Source organism: Vitis riparia, chromosome 12, assembly GCF_004353265.1.
Source record: "Vitis riparia cultivar Riparia Gloire de Montpellier isolate 1030 chromosome 12, EGFV_Vit.rip_1.0, whole genome shotgun sequence".
In the NCBI taxonomy this organism is placed as follows: Eukaryota; Viridiplantae; Streptophyta; class Magnoliopsida; order Vitales; family Vitaceae; genus Vitis; species Vitis riparia.
Window position 1 is genome coordinate 14,108,072 of NC_048442.1, and position 16,070 is coordinate 14,124,141.

A 16,070-nucleotide genomic window follows, 5' to 3' on the forward strand; every position below is an offset into this window, starting at 1 on the left:
GCGCATGTACATGTGTAGGCATGCATACATAAACACGTGCACATGCATTGAACATAGAAATGATACGCTGGCTGGCGACCATATGTCAGCCATAGGACAACTTGATCAGAAGATAAACCGGACACTTGTCTATTTGGTGAGTAAGATATGTGGGAGGGGGACACTTCCTAGTCACTAGTAACTTGGCATAGCATTCATGTAAGGAGATATATCTCAAATTTAGTGTGGGAATACAAATAGCACTAGTGTTTGTTTTTTTTATCTTCTCTCCAACTTCTTCACAAAGTAGTACAGGGCCGGGCACTATGTGAAAAGTTTGGAGGCTAAAATTGAAAGGGGAAAGAGAGGGGAAAGGAGAAAAGTAATGATATAAAGTAACCATGGTTGGGGCCATAGGGTCCGGAAAAGGCGGAAGGGTTAACCATGGTTGGGGGCATATGGGTGGTAATGATTCATAATTAGTGTGCTATATATAAAGGAGGAAGAGCAGAGGAGTAACCATTGCAGCTCATTAATCGACTTCTGCTGTCAATTCAACATCTTGGGATCCCATGAATTTCTCTGCTGCTGCTGCTGCTGCTGCTTCTTCTCCTTCCTGATCACTCCAACGCCCCCATCATCTTCTCAAGCTCAACCCTGTAAGTCTCATTGCAAAAGAGAATCCATAAAGAAGGAAAAAAGAAAAATTTGTTCTTTGTGTGTTGTTTTGTTTTGCTATCATGCGATAAAATGCTAGATCTCAGACTTTTATCATGGTGGGGTTTTTTCATCACTTTGTGGCACATTTTTTGTGGGGTTGTGTTTGGTTTTGGAAAATGGGTTTGTGTTCCTTTGCTCCTCCATTCTCACCTTGTTTCTGTTTCTAGCTGCTTGTGGTTTTGGCTTCTTCTTTTTTTCCCTTTTTCTGATCACGGTGGATTTGGAAACCTCGTTCCGTTTGATTTTGACTAATGCTCTTATCATATCAGTTCCTCCATTCACTGGATTGCAAGGCTCATCCTTGATTTCCAGTGCTAGTTCCTGGGTAATCTTAATCTGCAAGTCTGCAAGTCTCTTATTTTGGATTTCTGGTTCATTTTCTTCAGTTTTTGGTCTCTGATATAATGTTTTGACATCCCTGTTGATGGTCTTTCAGATCAGAGCCTCCTTCTCCGCAAATCTAAATCCCAAAACTCCAATTTGGAGCAGCATGGGACTATCGAGTCTCCCAGCCCCATCTGAAGGAGTACTGTGTGTGCTTCTGGTGAACACAGCTCTCTCCATCTCCATCTTCAAGGGCATAGTCCGGGCCATCCTCCATGTCATTGGAATTCACCTCTCCGCAAACCCATCCTCCTCCGACTCCCCTGAACCCACCTCAGAGCCCTTTGAGTTTAGGCGGAACCCATCTGAGACCTGCATGGAGGAATTCAGGAGCAGGAACCCAGCAATCAGGTTTGACACAGTGTGCTCCTGCAAGCGCCTTGAACATGACTGTGCGGTTTGCTTGACTCGATTTGAACCAGACTCTGAGATAAATCACCTGCCTTGTGGCCATTTTTTTCACAAGGTTTGCTTGGAGAAGTGGCTGGACTATTGGAACATCACCTGCCCTCTGTGCAGGACTCCCTTAATGCCGGAAGAGGAAACATCTTGCTTTTGGTAAGCAATATCTGGGAGAATCACAAGTTGAGGAAATATTCAAATATCACTGTACAGCTTATGTATAGGTGTTTTACATGAATATCATCAGCTAGGTGTATCTTTTATTCATATGTTAGTTATATGCTCCAGTTTTATGCCTTTATGTGAAGAATCTATATGATATCAGGGTCACATATCCCATGTCTATATATGTATATATATATATTGTACATGTTGTGAGGTTTCTGATGTTTTGTGCATCTTTTCTTCCATCTAAAGCTGTGGGGTTTCCCTTTTTTTGAGATTTGGATGGATGTTTGCCTTTCTCTTCTCCAGAATGCCACTAAACAGGACAAGACTTTGAAAAAGGATGCTTCCTAATTAGCCCAGATGGCTTGCGAGTGGGCACCTATGGTAATGGGTTATGAGTCTCACTTTGGTTGCTAAAATTCATGGAGACGACCTCCTTCAAAGAAGAACAAAAATGAAACGCCCACAAGTTATGAAGGGAGCAGATTTAGGAAAACCTCTTCATGTCATAAACAGAAATGAACCCAAGAGTCATTTCTCTTTCCCTGAAAGCTGAGTACTGATTCATTGCATTTTTTTTTTTGATACTTGAGTGGTTCATCCCAATGATGATTCTAAGAGTTTAGAGCCAATGGTGGTAGGGCGAGTTCCACCAAAAGAATCCAACATGTTTTTGCTTTGGTTATTTCTCCTAAGGCTCAAAGATCCTGGGTGTTCTCTTCAGCCTCTTTGGTCCTGGGTGATGGGCCACCAAGCAAGCAACAATGTTGAACACTCTATCCTTTCTGGTTCATCTCCTGGATTTCATCGGAGAAATGGGTCATTTTTCTGCTGCAACGAAGTTATTATATTTTCATTTTATGAATCATAAAATCTTCCATAATCAATCTGCTTAATGGATTGCAGGTCTAACTAACATGAGCTTTTCCCTTTTATCTTGGAATGGATCCTTGATTTGGTCGTCATGTTCTCATTGCAGTTTTCAAGCTATGGCATACATGAGCAAAATCCCCTTCAGATTATTAGTTTTCAGACCACAAATTTTGAAATTTGAAAATTGGTTGGTTCACTGGTAAGCCCTTTCTACAAAGGTTTTAAGGGTGAATCATAACAGCATATGGAGGGAACAATAGTATCATAGGTTGACACACAAATTCCACCCAAAAACCGTATTTTGAATGCAATTGTACTTGAATTCTTGGATAATCTGATGACATCGTTGCATTGCTCTCATCACTATTGCATAACTGTACATGATATTTTCATTTCTTATGGCTTCTAGAAGCCAACACCATAAATTAATATAGAGACCAAATCGGTATTATTTATTTATCAAGTTAAAATCTATATAAAGGTGGTAGAATTAGATCGAATGGAATTTTGTCTATTATAATATATACTAAAAATAAATAAAAAGATATATACCAAGAAGCAAGATTAATCAAATTGTATCATGAATACACTTTGATCATAAGTGTAACGTCATTCTCCTAGACTTGTGCTCTGTGTTTGATTGGTTATGGAATTGATTAAGATCTTATACTTTTTATAAAAGTAATTTTCAAATATTTAGTTGTACCTTATTATATATTAGTTTGATTTAGTCTTTTTAAAGTGAAAAAATAATTAAGATCTTATACTTTTTATAAAAATATAGTTGTACCTGATTAAGTATTAGTTTGATTCAGTCGTTTTAAAGCAGAAACATGATTAAGATCTTATATTTTTTATAAAAATAATTTTCAAATATTTAGTTGTACCTTATTAAGTATTAGTTTGATTCAGTTGTTTTAATTGAAATTGAAAATGATTAAAATCTTATACTTTTTATAAAAATAAATTTCAAATATTTAGTTGTACCTGATTAAGTATTAGTTTGATTTAGTCGTTTTAAAGCGGAAAAATGATTAAGATCTCATACTTTTTATAAAAATAATTTTCAAATATTTAGTTGTACCTTATTATGTACTAGTTTGATTCAGTCCTTTTTTTTCAAATATTTAGTTATATCTAATTAAGTATTAGTTTGATTCTGTTTTAATTGAAATTGAAAATGATTAAGATCAAAATAATTAAGATCTTATACTTTTTATCCTTTCTTTTAACGTAATAATATTTTGCATAATGGAAAATTTTTGCAGCTTGGATTTTCCAATTGCTTAATTTTTTTTTTTATTTTTTTTTGTGGAAATAGTCTCTTGAGATGATTTCCAAAAAAAAAAAAAATAATTATGATTGTTTATTTATTTTGGAAACCGTCTTTTCAATAGATGATTTGTCACATATATTTTTGAGAAAACAAAAGCTATGTTTAGTTAAGAAAAAAACCCAAAAGGGGGGGTGAATTGGGTTTTTAAAATCTTTTCAATCACAACAAAATTAAACAAAAGATAAGCAAAGTAAAGAGATAGAGTTGAGAGAATTCAAACTCGGGTTTATAGTGGTTCGACACTTCCTTGTCTACGTCCACTCCCCTCAACCTCCTAACCGAATGAGGGTTCCACTAACTTGAAACTTCAACCAAACTTCCAATCTTCTTACACTTGGATTCCGGCTCCAATGAGCTCTTACACAACCTCTTTAAGATTCAACCCTCTTGAAAGCTTTAACACTCGGATTGTTACAAGGTATAATCACTCAACCTAGCTTAAAGATGGCTCAAATACAAGACAAGGCTAGGATGACAAACAAGAGTGCACTAAAGGATATGCACGTGGTGATTTAATGCACAATGAAATAAATGAGAGCTTTTTGATGAAAAACAGGTAGGTAGGCTTTAAATGCAATTGTTCTCTTGTCAATAAATGAAGTGGAGCTCTCAATTTATAAGTTTCTAAGCTCGGGAGTCAAAATCAGCGAAAGGCAACCTCGTCCGGTCAAGCTAGGGGTCGATCGGTTCACTAGCCGTTGGAGCATTTAATGCATGACAGGTTACCGTTGCCTCAACCGGACCTCGATCGATCCTTGACCGGTAAAGGAATCACCTCGACCGGGAAGAGAAGGCTACTGGGAGAGAGAGAAGGTTTTTAACCTTCCTCGACCAGTCCTCGACCGGACGACCTCAACCAGTCGACCGGTTCCTCAACCGATTGACCGGTTGGCCATAGCCTCGATCGGTTGAGCCTTTTTGGCCCCGAAAAACTTATTTTATAATTCCTTTCTTTTCTAACACTTAGGCAAGGTCTTTAGGTAAATTATTAAGCCAATTTTGAAACATTTTGCCTAAGGTAAATTAGTTAAAAACTCGGGTTTTAATGAAGTCGACGTTTTAAAGAATAAACCGAGTTTTCTAAAATGCATGAAAACGTATGAAAATCCTAAGTGCACTCATGCATTCATTTTACATTAGTTTCCTATGATCTCAAGTCTTCCAAGCGTCTCGATCTTATATCCATTTGGTCATTTGATGAATTTTCGAGTTTATACCTGAGATTCTTAAACATTAAACCAATTAGTTACTTAACCATGGTTTGTTATCATCAAAACCCGATTAGGAGAACCCTTGGGCTAACAATTTTTTTTTTGTGCAAGTCGTCTCTTGAAGAGACGATTTCTCACACTTCTTCAATTTTTTTTATTTTTTATTTTTTGAAAATCATCTTTTTAAGAGACGATTTCTTATTTCATTTATTTCTACTTTGAAATTGTGTCTTGGAAAGACGATTTTTTTTTTATATATTTTTTAAAAATTATCTTTTGAAGTCCAATTTATTTCGTCTTTTCTACTTGAACAAAATTATGATAGATTTAAAATTATTTTTCCTACTACGATAATTTAGGAATTATTTTTTAAAACTACGGTACTCTTATTAAAAATCCCTAAATTGGTATCTCGCTTGGCCTACAATACCCCAATTTCAACTTCAACTTCACACGACACTAAAAATTAAATCTATAATTTACAGAAATAATACTAATTTGAATAGAATGTTAGGGGAAAATATATATATATATATATATATATATATAAAAGGGGAAATTAGGAAGGCACATGGGGCAGACTGGGCACGTGCGGGAGCAGGCGCCAAGCGAAACGAGGGGGAGCAAGAAGTTATCTTCTTCTTCTCCATTCAATCACCGTATCCATCCGCACGCAGAGTTGCCAGGAGGAATAGCGCCTCAAATGACGAAATTGTCTCTCCCATGGCTTCCGCTTCTCTAGGCGCAACCCTCATGGACTTCCACGAAGCTCCTTCTCACCGCCGCCACCTCCACCTCCTCTCTCCACGCTCTTCCCTTTTCCCCTCCGACCGCTTGCTATTCCCGTATGTTTTTCCCCTTTGTCCTCCCCTCATCCTCACTCAGTCTGCATTTTCTTAACATTTTCTACTTTAAAAATAAATAAATAAATTGGAGCGGCTACACCAACTCCAAAGATTGAAATTTTCGTTTCGATTATTTTCCTCACTTTTCCAACCATCCAAACGGGGTTTTGTTCACTCCTGAGAAAGTCGATCTTTTTTTCTCAATCTATAAGGATAGGGGGTTCCGTTTCTTATCCCCTTTTTCTTTACTACGTTTAGTTAAGTCCTTCAGAATTATGCTCTAAAGCCCTAATGCTTTCTGCTATTGAAGCAGGTACTTTTACCATCACATGCCGCTGGAGAATAATGTGTACAGATTCACTCTTTGTATAGGCACTCATAATTCAGTCTTAAAGTCATCTATCAAGTCTATGAGGAAAGGTAATTTACACTCTGCCTGTTAGCACGGCATTGAGTTTTGGTACCCTTTATGAAACCACTCATCTCTATGATTTTTGAATTTTTGGATGTATGGCCTCGTCCTTATTTTTCAGGCAACTCCAGCACCGCCTTCAAAGGGTTGTGCAAGGTCATTTGGACCATAGAAGCGGATTTGGAAGATGGGCAGCTTCTGTATATAACTGGGGATCCTAATGTCTTGGGTTGCTGGGAACCGGATATGGCTGTTCTAATGTCTCCTACTGAGCACACTAACTTATGGAAGGCTGAAGTCAAGGTAATCTCATGTTCTTGTTTTGAATGAGTGATTGAGTGGTAACTCTTGAAACATAGAGGGAATGCTGGGTGGGGCATGTTATCAGTTCCCAATACAAAATTTCTTGTACAAAACACCAGTTTACATATAACAGTTATGTGAAGAGAGATTGGAAGAAGCATGTTTAAATGCTGAGTTTGCTTTAGTGAGTCACTCAATTATCTTGTGAAGAACCTTCTGTTTTAGTTCTCGGATGTCCTTTGAGTTCATCAAAGAATCAGGAAAAATAAAAAACCAAGAAAATCTCTCTTAGGGTTTTTTTTCTTTTTTATTTTTTTGTTTGTAATGAGCATTGTAGCCAAGTGTGATATTTGGTAACTCACCCACAACTTTGTCCATACTTCTTCCAATAGAACTAAGGTGGAACTGTGGCAGTTTTTTTTCATGGGACTATCACTTAATTAATATTTACAACAAAATCCTCCTAATCACCTTTTGCATTTTGGCAGATAACTTGTGGGATAAATTTCAAGTATAATTATTTCATAAAAGGAGATGCATGGCCATCATGTGATATCATTTGGAAACCTGGCCCTGAATTTTCTCTATTGGTACCTCTTCATGGTAAACAAGATAAAAAAATTATGGTGCGGGATTCATGGATGACATCTAATGCCAGAAGGCCTACAGCTCATATATGGGGGTCATGGATGGAGGATTCATACTTCCCTGCAGAACATTTGATCTCACCTCCCTCTAGAGGTAATCTTTCCATCATGGCATTTTTTTATATGCAACTTCCTCTCCTATTATGTTGCTGAACACTCAAATGCTTCCAGTGCTTTGACAGATGAAGATGAGATTGCCAAATGCCTTAAAAGTGATTCTCTGTCAAAGCTATTCTTAGATGATCTCTCAATCGAGGATAAATCTTTCTCTGATAATGAGGATACAATTAGTGCTATGAGTAAAGGCTTAGATTCTAATGGAACAGTCTCTATGAGAGATCAGCCAGTTGAGGAGCCTTGGCTGCTCCAATCATCTCTTATTGCATCCAAGGAAGAGATGGTTTCCAACATGTCTAAAAATATAGATACTGCACAAGTTGAGGTATCTCACTTAAAATTGCTTGATCAGAGTTACCTACATACAGAAAAGCTGTTGCCTGAAGAAGGGACTAATCTAATTTCCAAGGACGACTCTGTTTCTACTGTTATACTGATTAACTCTTCTATATGTACCATGCAAAGAATTGCTGTATTAGAAGACGGAAGTTTGGTTGAGTTATTGCTGGAACCAGTCAAAAGCAATGTGCAATGTGATAGTGTTTATTTAGGGGTTGTCACAAAACTTGTTCCTCACATGGGTGGTGCATTTGTAAATATCGGGAGTTCTAGACCTTCTCTTATGGACATAAAACGGAGTAGGGAACCATTCATATTCCCTCCATTTCATCATGGAACAAAAGAAAAGGACAATGGTTCTGTATTCAACACACTTAGAGAGAATCCTATAGCCCATGAAAATGAACACACATCATATGATGTCGAAGCTGATGATCTCAGAGAAGTTGACTTTCAGGATGATCCAGTACAATTTGCGCATGATGATTTTGAGGAGCATGAAGTTGAGGATGACTTTGATGTTCTTAAGAAAGATCTGAATGGCAGCATTGTCGATCATGGTGGGGTGGAAGTTGATTTTGATGACTACTCAGATGGAATAGAGAACCATATAGATGGTGAAACCATTAACAATTTCCTTCCTGTTGAATTAGAGAAAGGTTTTCATGATTCCCAGCTGCCCCCTCTTCTAGAGATGAAGGATTCTAGACAAGCATATACTGTTGAGAATAAGTGGGCACAGGTTCAGAAAGGCACCAAAATAATTGTACAAGTTGTTAAAGAGGGATTGGGTACAAAAGGTCCCACACTGACAGCTTATCCAAAATTAAGGAGCAGATTCTGGGTATTCCTTTCTTGATGTTCTTCTTTTCAATTAGTTTCTATCTTTATCATATATAACAATCCTTAATATCTTATTTCTCTTTTTGCATTCCCATGGTTTGCAGGTACTGCTTACTTGTTGCAACAGAATTGGAGTCTCAAAGAAAATTTCTGGCGTTGAGCGTACAAGATTGAGAGTCATTGCAAAAACTTTGCAGCCCAAGGGTTTTGGTCTGACTGTAAGGACTGTTGCTGCGGGTCATACCTTAGAGGAATTGCAGAAGGACTTGGAAGGCTTGCTCTCAACTTGGAAAAATATAGTGGAACATGCAAAATCTGCAGCTCTTGCAGCAGATGAAGGTGTGGAAGGGGCAATCCCTGTTATTTTGCATAGGGCAATGGGTCAAACTCTCTCCGTTGTCCAGGATTATTTCAATGAGAAGGTGAACTCATTCTATACATTTTAATTCCCAGTCTTTCATTCATCTATGGCATTTGAATTGAAGTCCTCATACAATCTATTGCTCTCCAATTGTGCTATGTGGCTGTTTTCAGGTTGAGAGCATGGTAGTCGACTCACCAAGGACATATCATGAGGTATGACATCACCTGAATACTAGATATGTTACTTAAGATTTTGTATCAGGAGGCAATCTATGCATATTTAGATTTTTCTTGCCCTCTATTGGGAGGTTGGGTCAAGGGACGTAGGGCAGGTCCTCTCTTCCTGCACATAAGCATGTTGCTGTGAGTGCTAGCCTGCACTACCACTCAGTGGAAGTACTGGGTTGAAAAGTTTATTCAATAATATGATCCATTCCTGGGTGTATGATGAGTTGGATAACTTGGATTTGGCATATTGACTTACAATTGTGGTCCTAATCTTGGAGAACCAACTTAGGTCAAAGCACACTTCCAACCTGAATTTTAAAAAAGGGATTGAAACAGGTTTTTCATTGTGTTTGGTTTTGTTATTTTTTATTTTCCTTTTTTGATCTTGACTCTGAGCTGATAGTGGTCCACTTCCATGATTGGACATGGGAGCTGAACCTGAATCAATCTGAAAACCATTTGAAAATTGAACCTGAACTGAAATGGCTAACATCATGGTTCAAAATCGCGGTATCGGTCATTGACTCGGAGGGTCTCGAGGCGTATCGGTCTCGGTGTATCGGTTTGGTATCGGACGATACGTAAAATAAGCTAATTAGAAAATTCGAAAAATTATAAAAATATTATGTAAATCATTAGAAAAATATATACAATTAAATAAACTCAAAAAATTAATAAAATAAAATTGTATTACATTTAACATTATTTAAATAGTTATAAAAGTATTCGCTCAAAGTTATTTATAATAATGCTAATAAAAATAAATATATCGGTCTCAAAATCAACTTGAAGTCAACTATAATTAATATGATCTTTAGAGGTAAGATCTATAGACAGGGGTGCATAAATAAAAAAAAATTTATCAATTTAGACTAATACATCAACATAATTATTATTTTAAGCAATTACTTAAATTATTAACCTCCTCCCGAGGTAATATTAATACATTATTCTTATATGATTCTTTAAACAAATTTTAATTTAATTTTTTTATATATAATTATTTTTAATTATATTTGATTTTTTATATATATATATTTTTATAAAAAATCATGCATGAAAATTTTATTTTTCTTAATATATTTTTGAAGAAATCATTTTTTTTCCATAAGCTTAAAACACCAAATTTTTATTTATTTATTTTTTTATACAGAAATACATGGACCACAGGCTTTTATGAATTGAACTTGGGTTGGGCCTAATCTGGTGAGCTGAACCCGTAAAAATATGTCATGGTGCTGAGCCACATAGGATCAAAGACCAATCTTCTCCTATCTTCCCTCCACTGAAAGCAGAGAGTGCGATCTGCAGAGAGTGAAACCGCCATGGCCACCTCTCTCTTCTCCTATCTTGCCCTCCACCGTGGACGCTCACGACGTTGGTTCTGCCGGTGGTGCCGTCAAATCCTATTTTCTTCACTGAACAAAGCTCTTCTCTGCTCCCAAACTCGGAAGGAGGGTTGTTTAGCCGGCGTTCAGTCATCGTTGCGGCACCAGCAGCGCACCAAAGATGAAAAATCTTCACTCCTGATTTCTCTAAAAATGTTGATTCTTGTGATGGGTTTCAGAATCTGTTGATTGTTCTTTTTTTTTTTTTTTTTTTTTTTTTCCGAGTCGTATCTGGTATCGGACTCGTCGTGGTCGGCGTCGAGGCGGATACGACTCGGCCGAGTCGTACCGGACTCGGCCGATATTTTGAACCCTGGCTAACATCCAATATGTTGCGATTCCTAGAACCTATCTGATTTTCCTTTCTTTGGGAGACGAGTAAATAATGATCTACTTTGCAGGAAAAGTACACCTGTTAAGTTTCTTTAAATATCCCATAAATACTCAATCTGATGCTAGCAATAGGGCTCCTTGTCTCTCTCGTGTTCAGCTCCAGTGTCAAGCTGCATCTCCTTCCAATTTCTGGTTGTCTTTGGAAGCATACTCATCTTTTATTTGCTGGTTGGGTGCTGTGTAGAAAGAGTGATGATCTAGTTACTGCTAACAACTAACATGGTTTTTTTTACCTTATAAACATGGAAAATTAAGAAGATAAATTTTTAAAGTTGTCATGTTCCCTGGTAAAAGAGAGGAGTATTAATAGTTTCATATCTATATCTGATATTCGACCAGTTAAATAATTTTTGTATAAGAGAAAAAAGTGAATTTATATAAATATGTGTTTAAGAATCAATATTTATATTAATCAATAAAAAAAATTATCTTCTTTAGTGAAAAAATCGTTTCATTTACTATTGTAGTGACTATTGTACCAGGAGAGTTAAGAAACTACTTATAAAGGAGTTTCAAACAGTTGTTCTGCAGCTAAGTTATAAGTTGATCGAAAGAATATTTAATTCTTCGCTATTGGTGATAAAATATTCACTTCTGTTTTCTTATTTTCAGGTTACTAACTACCTTCAGGAAATTGCTCCTGATCTTTGTGATCGAGTTGAGTTATACAATAAAAGGGTTCCTCTCTTTGATGAATTCAACATCGAAGAAGAGATCAATAATATTCTAAGTAAAAGGTGAGATCAGTGCCTATTGCTTGTTACGTACTTCTGCAGGAAATATAAATGCAACTATATGGCCTTTGAGGCTTGCTTAAGTTGCAAGGGGTTGGAGTGACGACAGGGAAGGTTTCAGGTTTGATTCCATATAGCAGAACAGATTAGAAAGAAAAAAAATAAAAAAGAGCACATAATGAGATACCTGTTGTAAAATAAATTCGTTAACAAAAAGCTGCACTGGGTGTGTCACAATTGAAGATTATTTTGTGATTGGCTCCGTATCAGTATTTCAACACTACAATTTCATACGGAAGTTGTGTATATTATTGCTGTAGTAGCGGTATAGCTGTGATCTAGTAGGTTTTTTGCTACTAAAGGGAACTGGTATATCATTGGAAATACCATTTGGATATTACCTTCGTATTTTTCAAATACTCAGTTGATATTCATTCACATGAGCCCCTGAATCTTGTTACTAAATCGCCATAGGGGGAGCCAAAGTTTCTGTACCATTTTGAATTTGGTGGTTCTATACTATGTATCTATCTTCGATTTTTATCTGAGACTGTAAGATACTGTTTCCAGGAAAGTTCACAATTTTTTTTTTCCTAGAGTACTCCCATCTTACAAATTAGACGTAGACCATTTCTTGATGTTTTAATTTTAGAATCTTAAGGTCTATTTTTGAAACTGATCACATCTCCTCTTACAGGGTCCCGCTCCCTAATGGAGGTTCTTTAGTGATTGAACAAACTGAGGCATTAGTCTCTATTGATGTGAATGGTGGGCACGGGATGCTTGGCAATGGCACTTCACAAGAAAAAGCTATTCTTGATGTCAACCTTGCTGCAGCAAAACAAGTATGTTGAAAATTGAATCATGATCACTATTTTACTTGCACTTCATATGCTTGGTGAAATCTTTGTTTAGATTGGAATTCTTTTTATTTGAATTTTTCAATTCTAGTTTCCATGTAGATATACTCATGAAAAGGTATTAAATATATTCACTTCAATTTTTCTTAGGGTGCGTTTGGGAGTGATTCTAGAAAGCATTTCTAGCATTTCTAACACTTGAATGATAAAAAAATTAAAAGCGCTTCCTAGAATTACTACCAAACGGGCTCTTAGTAATTCATAGAATCATGGCTATCTCACACTTGGTAGGGACTAATGAATATGGTTCAGGTGAATTGGTTGAAATAAGATGAACCTTTGAAAATACTTGGGTTTAACTCTTCTTTGGTGAAAAAAGTGCAAGTAGTTCGTTTAACAACCAGTACCATAATCAGAGAATGCCAAGCTCAAAAATCCTAGATTTTTATGGGAGCATATTGTTTGAGAATCTTGTTTGTTAATTCTAAGGTTGAAAGTTTTGGGTATATGGTTTCCAGTTGGTACCCAGCCGGGAAAAAATTCATACAATTGTTGTTGGAGTACCCTGGTAACTTTTGAATAGCTGAAGAAGAAATGGGACTGTTGACAAGAAATTCTTACACAGCTCTATCCCTAGAAGTGCATGAACGCTTCCACCTAATTTATATATGCTTTTATCATAGAATAGTGTGATTTTTATATGGTTAAGCAGGTCTTTTGTAGCCAAAAACTGAGTTTTTCTTTTTTTCTTTCCCTTTTCCCCCAGGGGGTAGCTGATGGCCTATTTATTTTATAACAAATTGAAATGGAAAAGATAAAACAATTTTCTAGTTCCACATATATCATCTATATTGCTTCAGGGATTGCATTCACCATCTAGTTACTATTGTAAAAACACCCCTTCTTGAGGATTGGGTGAACCAGGGCTCTAGTAAAACTTGGAACATTGTGATGTCCCTGTGGTATTGGTATGGTTAGTCGCATATGTGATCATCACATTAGCCTAGACATTAACATTTAGGAGTGACTTGTATAAGTGGCAGTTAAAAGGTATGGACATCTACACTAAAACAAACTCATGAATTTCTAGCAGTTATGCTAAAATGCTTTAGATATTGGATTCTAGTCTATTCCTTTAAAGCTTTAATGTACTAGAGAACTCACTGAAAAAAAAAATTGTTTCAGATTGCAAGGGAGTTACGACTGAGAGATATTGGCGGCATCATCGTAGTAGATTTCATTGATATGTTGGATGACTGTGAGTTCGACTCTGTTTGTCTGTGTCTGCACATGTCCATGTTTTGCAAGTCATGCTTCTTTATTTTAATTTAGTGTGCCTATAGTTAAGGCTTCTAAAACTACTACTATTACTACTACAGTCATTGAAGAAGCCTCACCTTACTTTCTTACATACAAAATTTCATGATTTTGGCCTCCTTTTTTCATCATTTCTTTTAGTAACTTTGCTTTTTATATTTGTTATGAGTTTATGACTCATGATAGCAAAAATAGTGACACAAGAGAGATATCATGTTTGCTGTGATTGTTACCAAAAGTTCATACCCTTGTTCTAATGGCTTTATTTCAATGCCATGTTATATCATCTTTCAGCAAATAAGAGATTGGTGTATGAAGAAGTTAAGAAAGCTGTTGAGAGAGACCGGTCAATGGTGAAAGTTTCTGAATTGTCTAGGCATGGGCTTATGGAAATAACCAGAAAGAGGGTATGTTACTAAGTTATGTGGCTATTTTTTTTTTTCTTTTTTTGCCTTTTAATTCCCAAAAATTATCCTAAAAGTGATTTGGAAACTGCCATACTCAGATATTAAATGTTGCTCCCTACAACCTATGTGGGGGCGGCTAAAAAGTGACATGAAATATTGAATACATAATGATGATTATTCAACTTCCAGATTTCATTTAGGACTTTGTATTTCTACACCTATAGCCACTAGGTCAAAAGGTTGGTGGTATGCTAACTGCAATTTAAAAACCAATGTTGCAAGATATGAAAATAAATACTGGTACTTGTTTGATCTGCTAAATGATGATATAATGCTGAGCAGGTTCGACCTAGTGTGACGTTTATGATTAGCGAACCTTGCAGTTGCTGTCACGCTACTGGGAGAGTTGAAGCTTTGGAAACCTCCTTCTCAAAAATTGAACAAGAAATTTGCCGGTTGCTTGTGAGTAACATTTGATGATTTGAGGGATGTTTTCCTTTATCTACCTTATTGCTCTAAAAGATAACTCTAAAACTTCAGCAGAGTTGGATAATGATGGTGCTGCTGGAGATGAACAAATAGTTAAAAACTTGCATATGAATTTGGGGGTTGGGCATCATGTTTCCTTGTTCTTTTAAGTCATCAATGATATGATTGTAGTATTCAGAGGATCATAATAGCATGTTTTACTGTCATCACTTACTCTCCTTGTCTTGTCCTGGTTGTAATTCAGTCATCTCTTCTGTTTGTATCAGGCAATGACAGAGGAGAAAGCTGACCCTGAAAATCCTAATTCCTGGCCAAGATTCATCCTGATGGTTGACCGCTTCATGTGTAACTACTTGACTTCAGGGAAAAGGACAAGATTGGCAATCTTGAGTAGTTCTCTCAAAGTCTGGATTCTTCTAAAGGTACGAGCTCAATCAGAAAATGTTTTATAGGTTCATATTCTGGAACTTCCATTTAAGTATTAGAGTAATAGAAAGAAGTCTATAGTAGTGTATTATTCAGAATGTTTAATGCCTAACAGAAATGTTGATCCTTTAGGTTGCCAGAGGTTTCACTAGGGGTGCGTTTGAGGTGAAACCTTTTACTGATGATAAAGTGAACATTAGTTCACATCAAGGTCCCATTTCGATGTTGCGACCAACAGAGGCTGGAACCTACAATCCCAGAAGGAATGTAACCCTCTTTCCAATCAAAAAATGGAAGACTGGTGGGAAATGAAGTTGGTAGATTCTCTTCTTTGCAAAACAGCCCAATTTCTCATTTCCTTGTTCTTCCCTTGTTCCTTCTTTTCTTTCGAGGGGCCGGCAGATTACTGGCATGTAACTTGTTTAGGTCAAATAGTGGGTCATAGTTTTTCCCCTTCTGCATTTTTTTGGCTAATGAGTCCTGTTGTGCCAATGCTAAGTTGTCCAATTTTGTTGTTATCAACAATGTTGTTTTTCTCCTAATAATCAATAATCTATAGATTTATTTGCTAGTGTCTTATCAGTTAGAGAAGAATTTGTTTTTTATTTTCATTTTCATATTGCTGCTTGTTTGTGAACTAAGAGCTTGCTCAATAGTAATTCTAAGAAGCATTTCTAGCACTTGTAGTAATTCTTTTGATAAGAATTTTCAAGTGCTAGAAAGGTTAGAAGAGCTTCCTAGAATTACTATCAAATGGATTCTAATTCAGCAGATCTTGAGCTACTTCTAAACATGCCTCAAGCATCCAATAGAAAATACAGTGATTGTCAAGCTCAAAGAGTAGAAGACAGTACATCTAGAAAATTATGGGCATTTGCAACATAGA

The 16,070-nt window shown here is 36.4% G+C and overlaps 2 protein-coding genes across 7 annotated transcripts; both read left to right on the forward strand.

The window, feature by feature from the left end:
- The first annotated feature begins 294 nt into the window (after positions 1 to 294).
- LOC117926731 (probable E3 ubiquitin-protein ligase XERICO) lies at positions 295 to 2,881 on the forward strand. 3 transcript variants are annotated; one of them, XM_034845991.1, is made up of 3 exons: positions 295 to 638; positions 969 to 1,024; positions 1,136 to 2,881. In XM_034845991.1, exon 3 carries the CDS (start codon positions 1,190 to 1,192, stop codon positions 1,643 to 1,645), a length of 456 nt encoding a protein of 151 aa, XP_034701882.1. In that variant the 5' UTR covers positions 295 to 638; positions 969 to 1,024; positions 1,136 to 1,189; the 3' UTR covers positions 1,646 to 2,881. The 3 variants fall into 3 exon arrangements, with proteins under 3 accessions (XP_034701882.1, XP_034701880.1, XP_034701881.1); XM_034845989.1 differs by lacking the exon at positions 969 to 1,024 and having other exon boundaries at positions 298 to 638; XM_034845990.1 differs by lacking the exon at positions 295 to 638 and having other exon boundaries at positions 645 to 1,024.
- Positions 2,882 to 5,660: 2,779 nt separating this feature from the next.
- LOC117926253 (ribonuclease E/G-like protein, chloroplastic) lies at positions 5,661 to 15,763 on the forward strand. Of its 4 annotated transcripts, none has more exons than XM_034845334.1 (14): positions 5,661 to 5,918; positions 6,229 to 6,338; positions 6,452 to 6,633; positions 7,122 to 7,374; positions 7,463 to 8,580; positions 8,684 to 9,001; positions 9,114 to 9,155; positions 11,564 to 11,688; positions 12,383 to 12,530; positions 13,731 to 13,803; positions 14,157 to 14,269; positions 14,612 to 14,731; positions 15,025 to 15,180; positions 15,317 to 15,763. In XM_034845334.1, the coding sequence occupies exons 1-14, from the start codon at positions 5,797 to 5,799 to the stop codon at positions 15,494 to 15,496; spliced, it is 3,060 nt and encodes a 1,019-aa protein (XP_034701225.1). In that variant the 5' UTR covers positions 5,661 to 5,796; the 3' UTR covers positions 15,497 to 15,763. The 4 variants fall into 4 exon arrangements, 3 of the variants coding, with proteins under 3 accessions (XP_034701225.1, XP_034701226.1, XP_034701227.1); XM_034845335.1 differs by having other exon boundaries at positions 6,232 to 6,338; XR_004653090.1 differs by lacking the exons at positions 13,731 to 13,803; positions 15,025 to 15,180; positions 15,317 to 15,763 and having other exon boundaries at positions 14,612 to 14,703.
- The last annotated feature ends 307 nt before the right edge of the window (positions 15,764 to 16,070 follow it).

Coding starts and splice junctions, on each gene's coding strand:
- LOC117926253 (XM_034845334.1), top strand. CDS start 5,797: ATGGCTTCCGCTTCTCTAGGCGCAACCCTCATGGACTTCCACGAAGCT. Junction 12,531..13,730: donor ACCTTGCTGCAGCAAAACAA/GTATGTTGAAAA, acceptor AAATTGTTTCAG/ATTGCAAGGGAGTTACGACT. Junction 15,181..15,316: donor AAGTCTGGATTCTTCTAAAG/GTACGAGCTCAA, acceptor TTGATCCTTTAG/GTTGCCAGAGGTTTCACTAG.
- LOC117926731 (XM_034845991.1), top strand. CDS start 1,190: ATGGGACTATCGAGTCTCCCAGCCCCATCTGAAGGAGTACTGTGTGTG.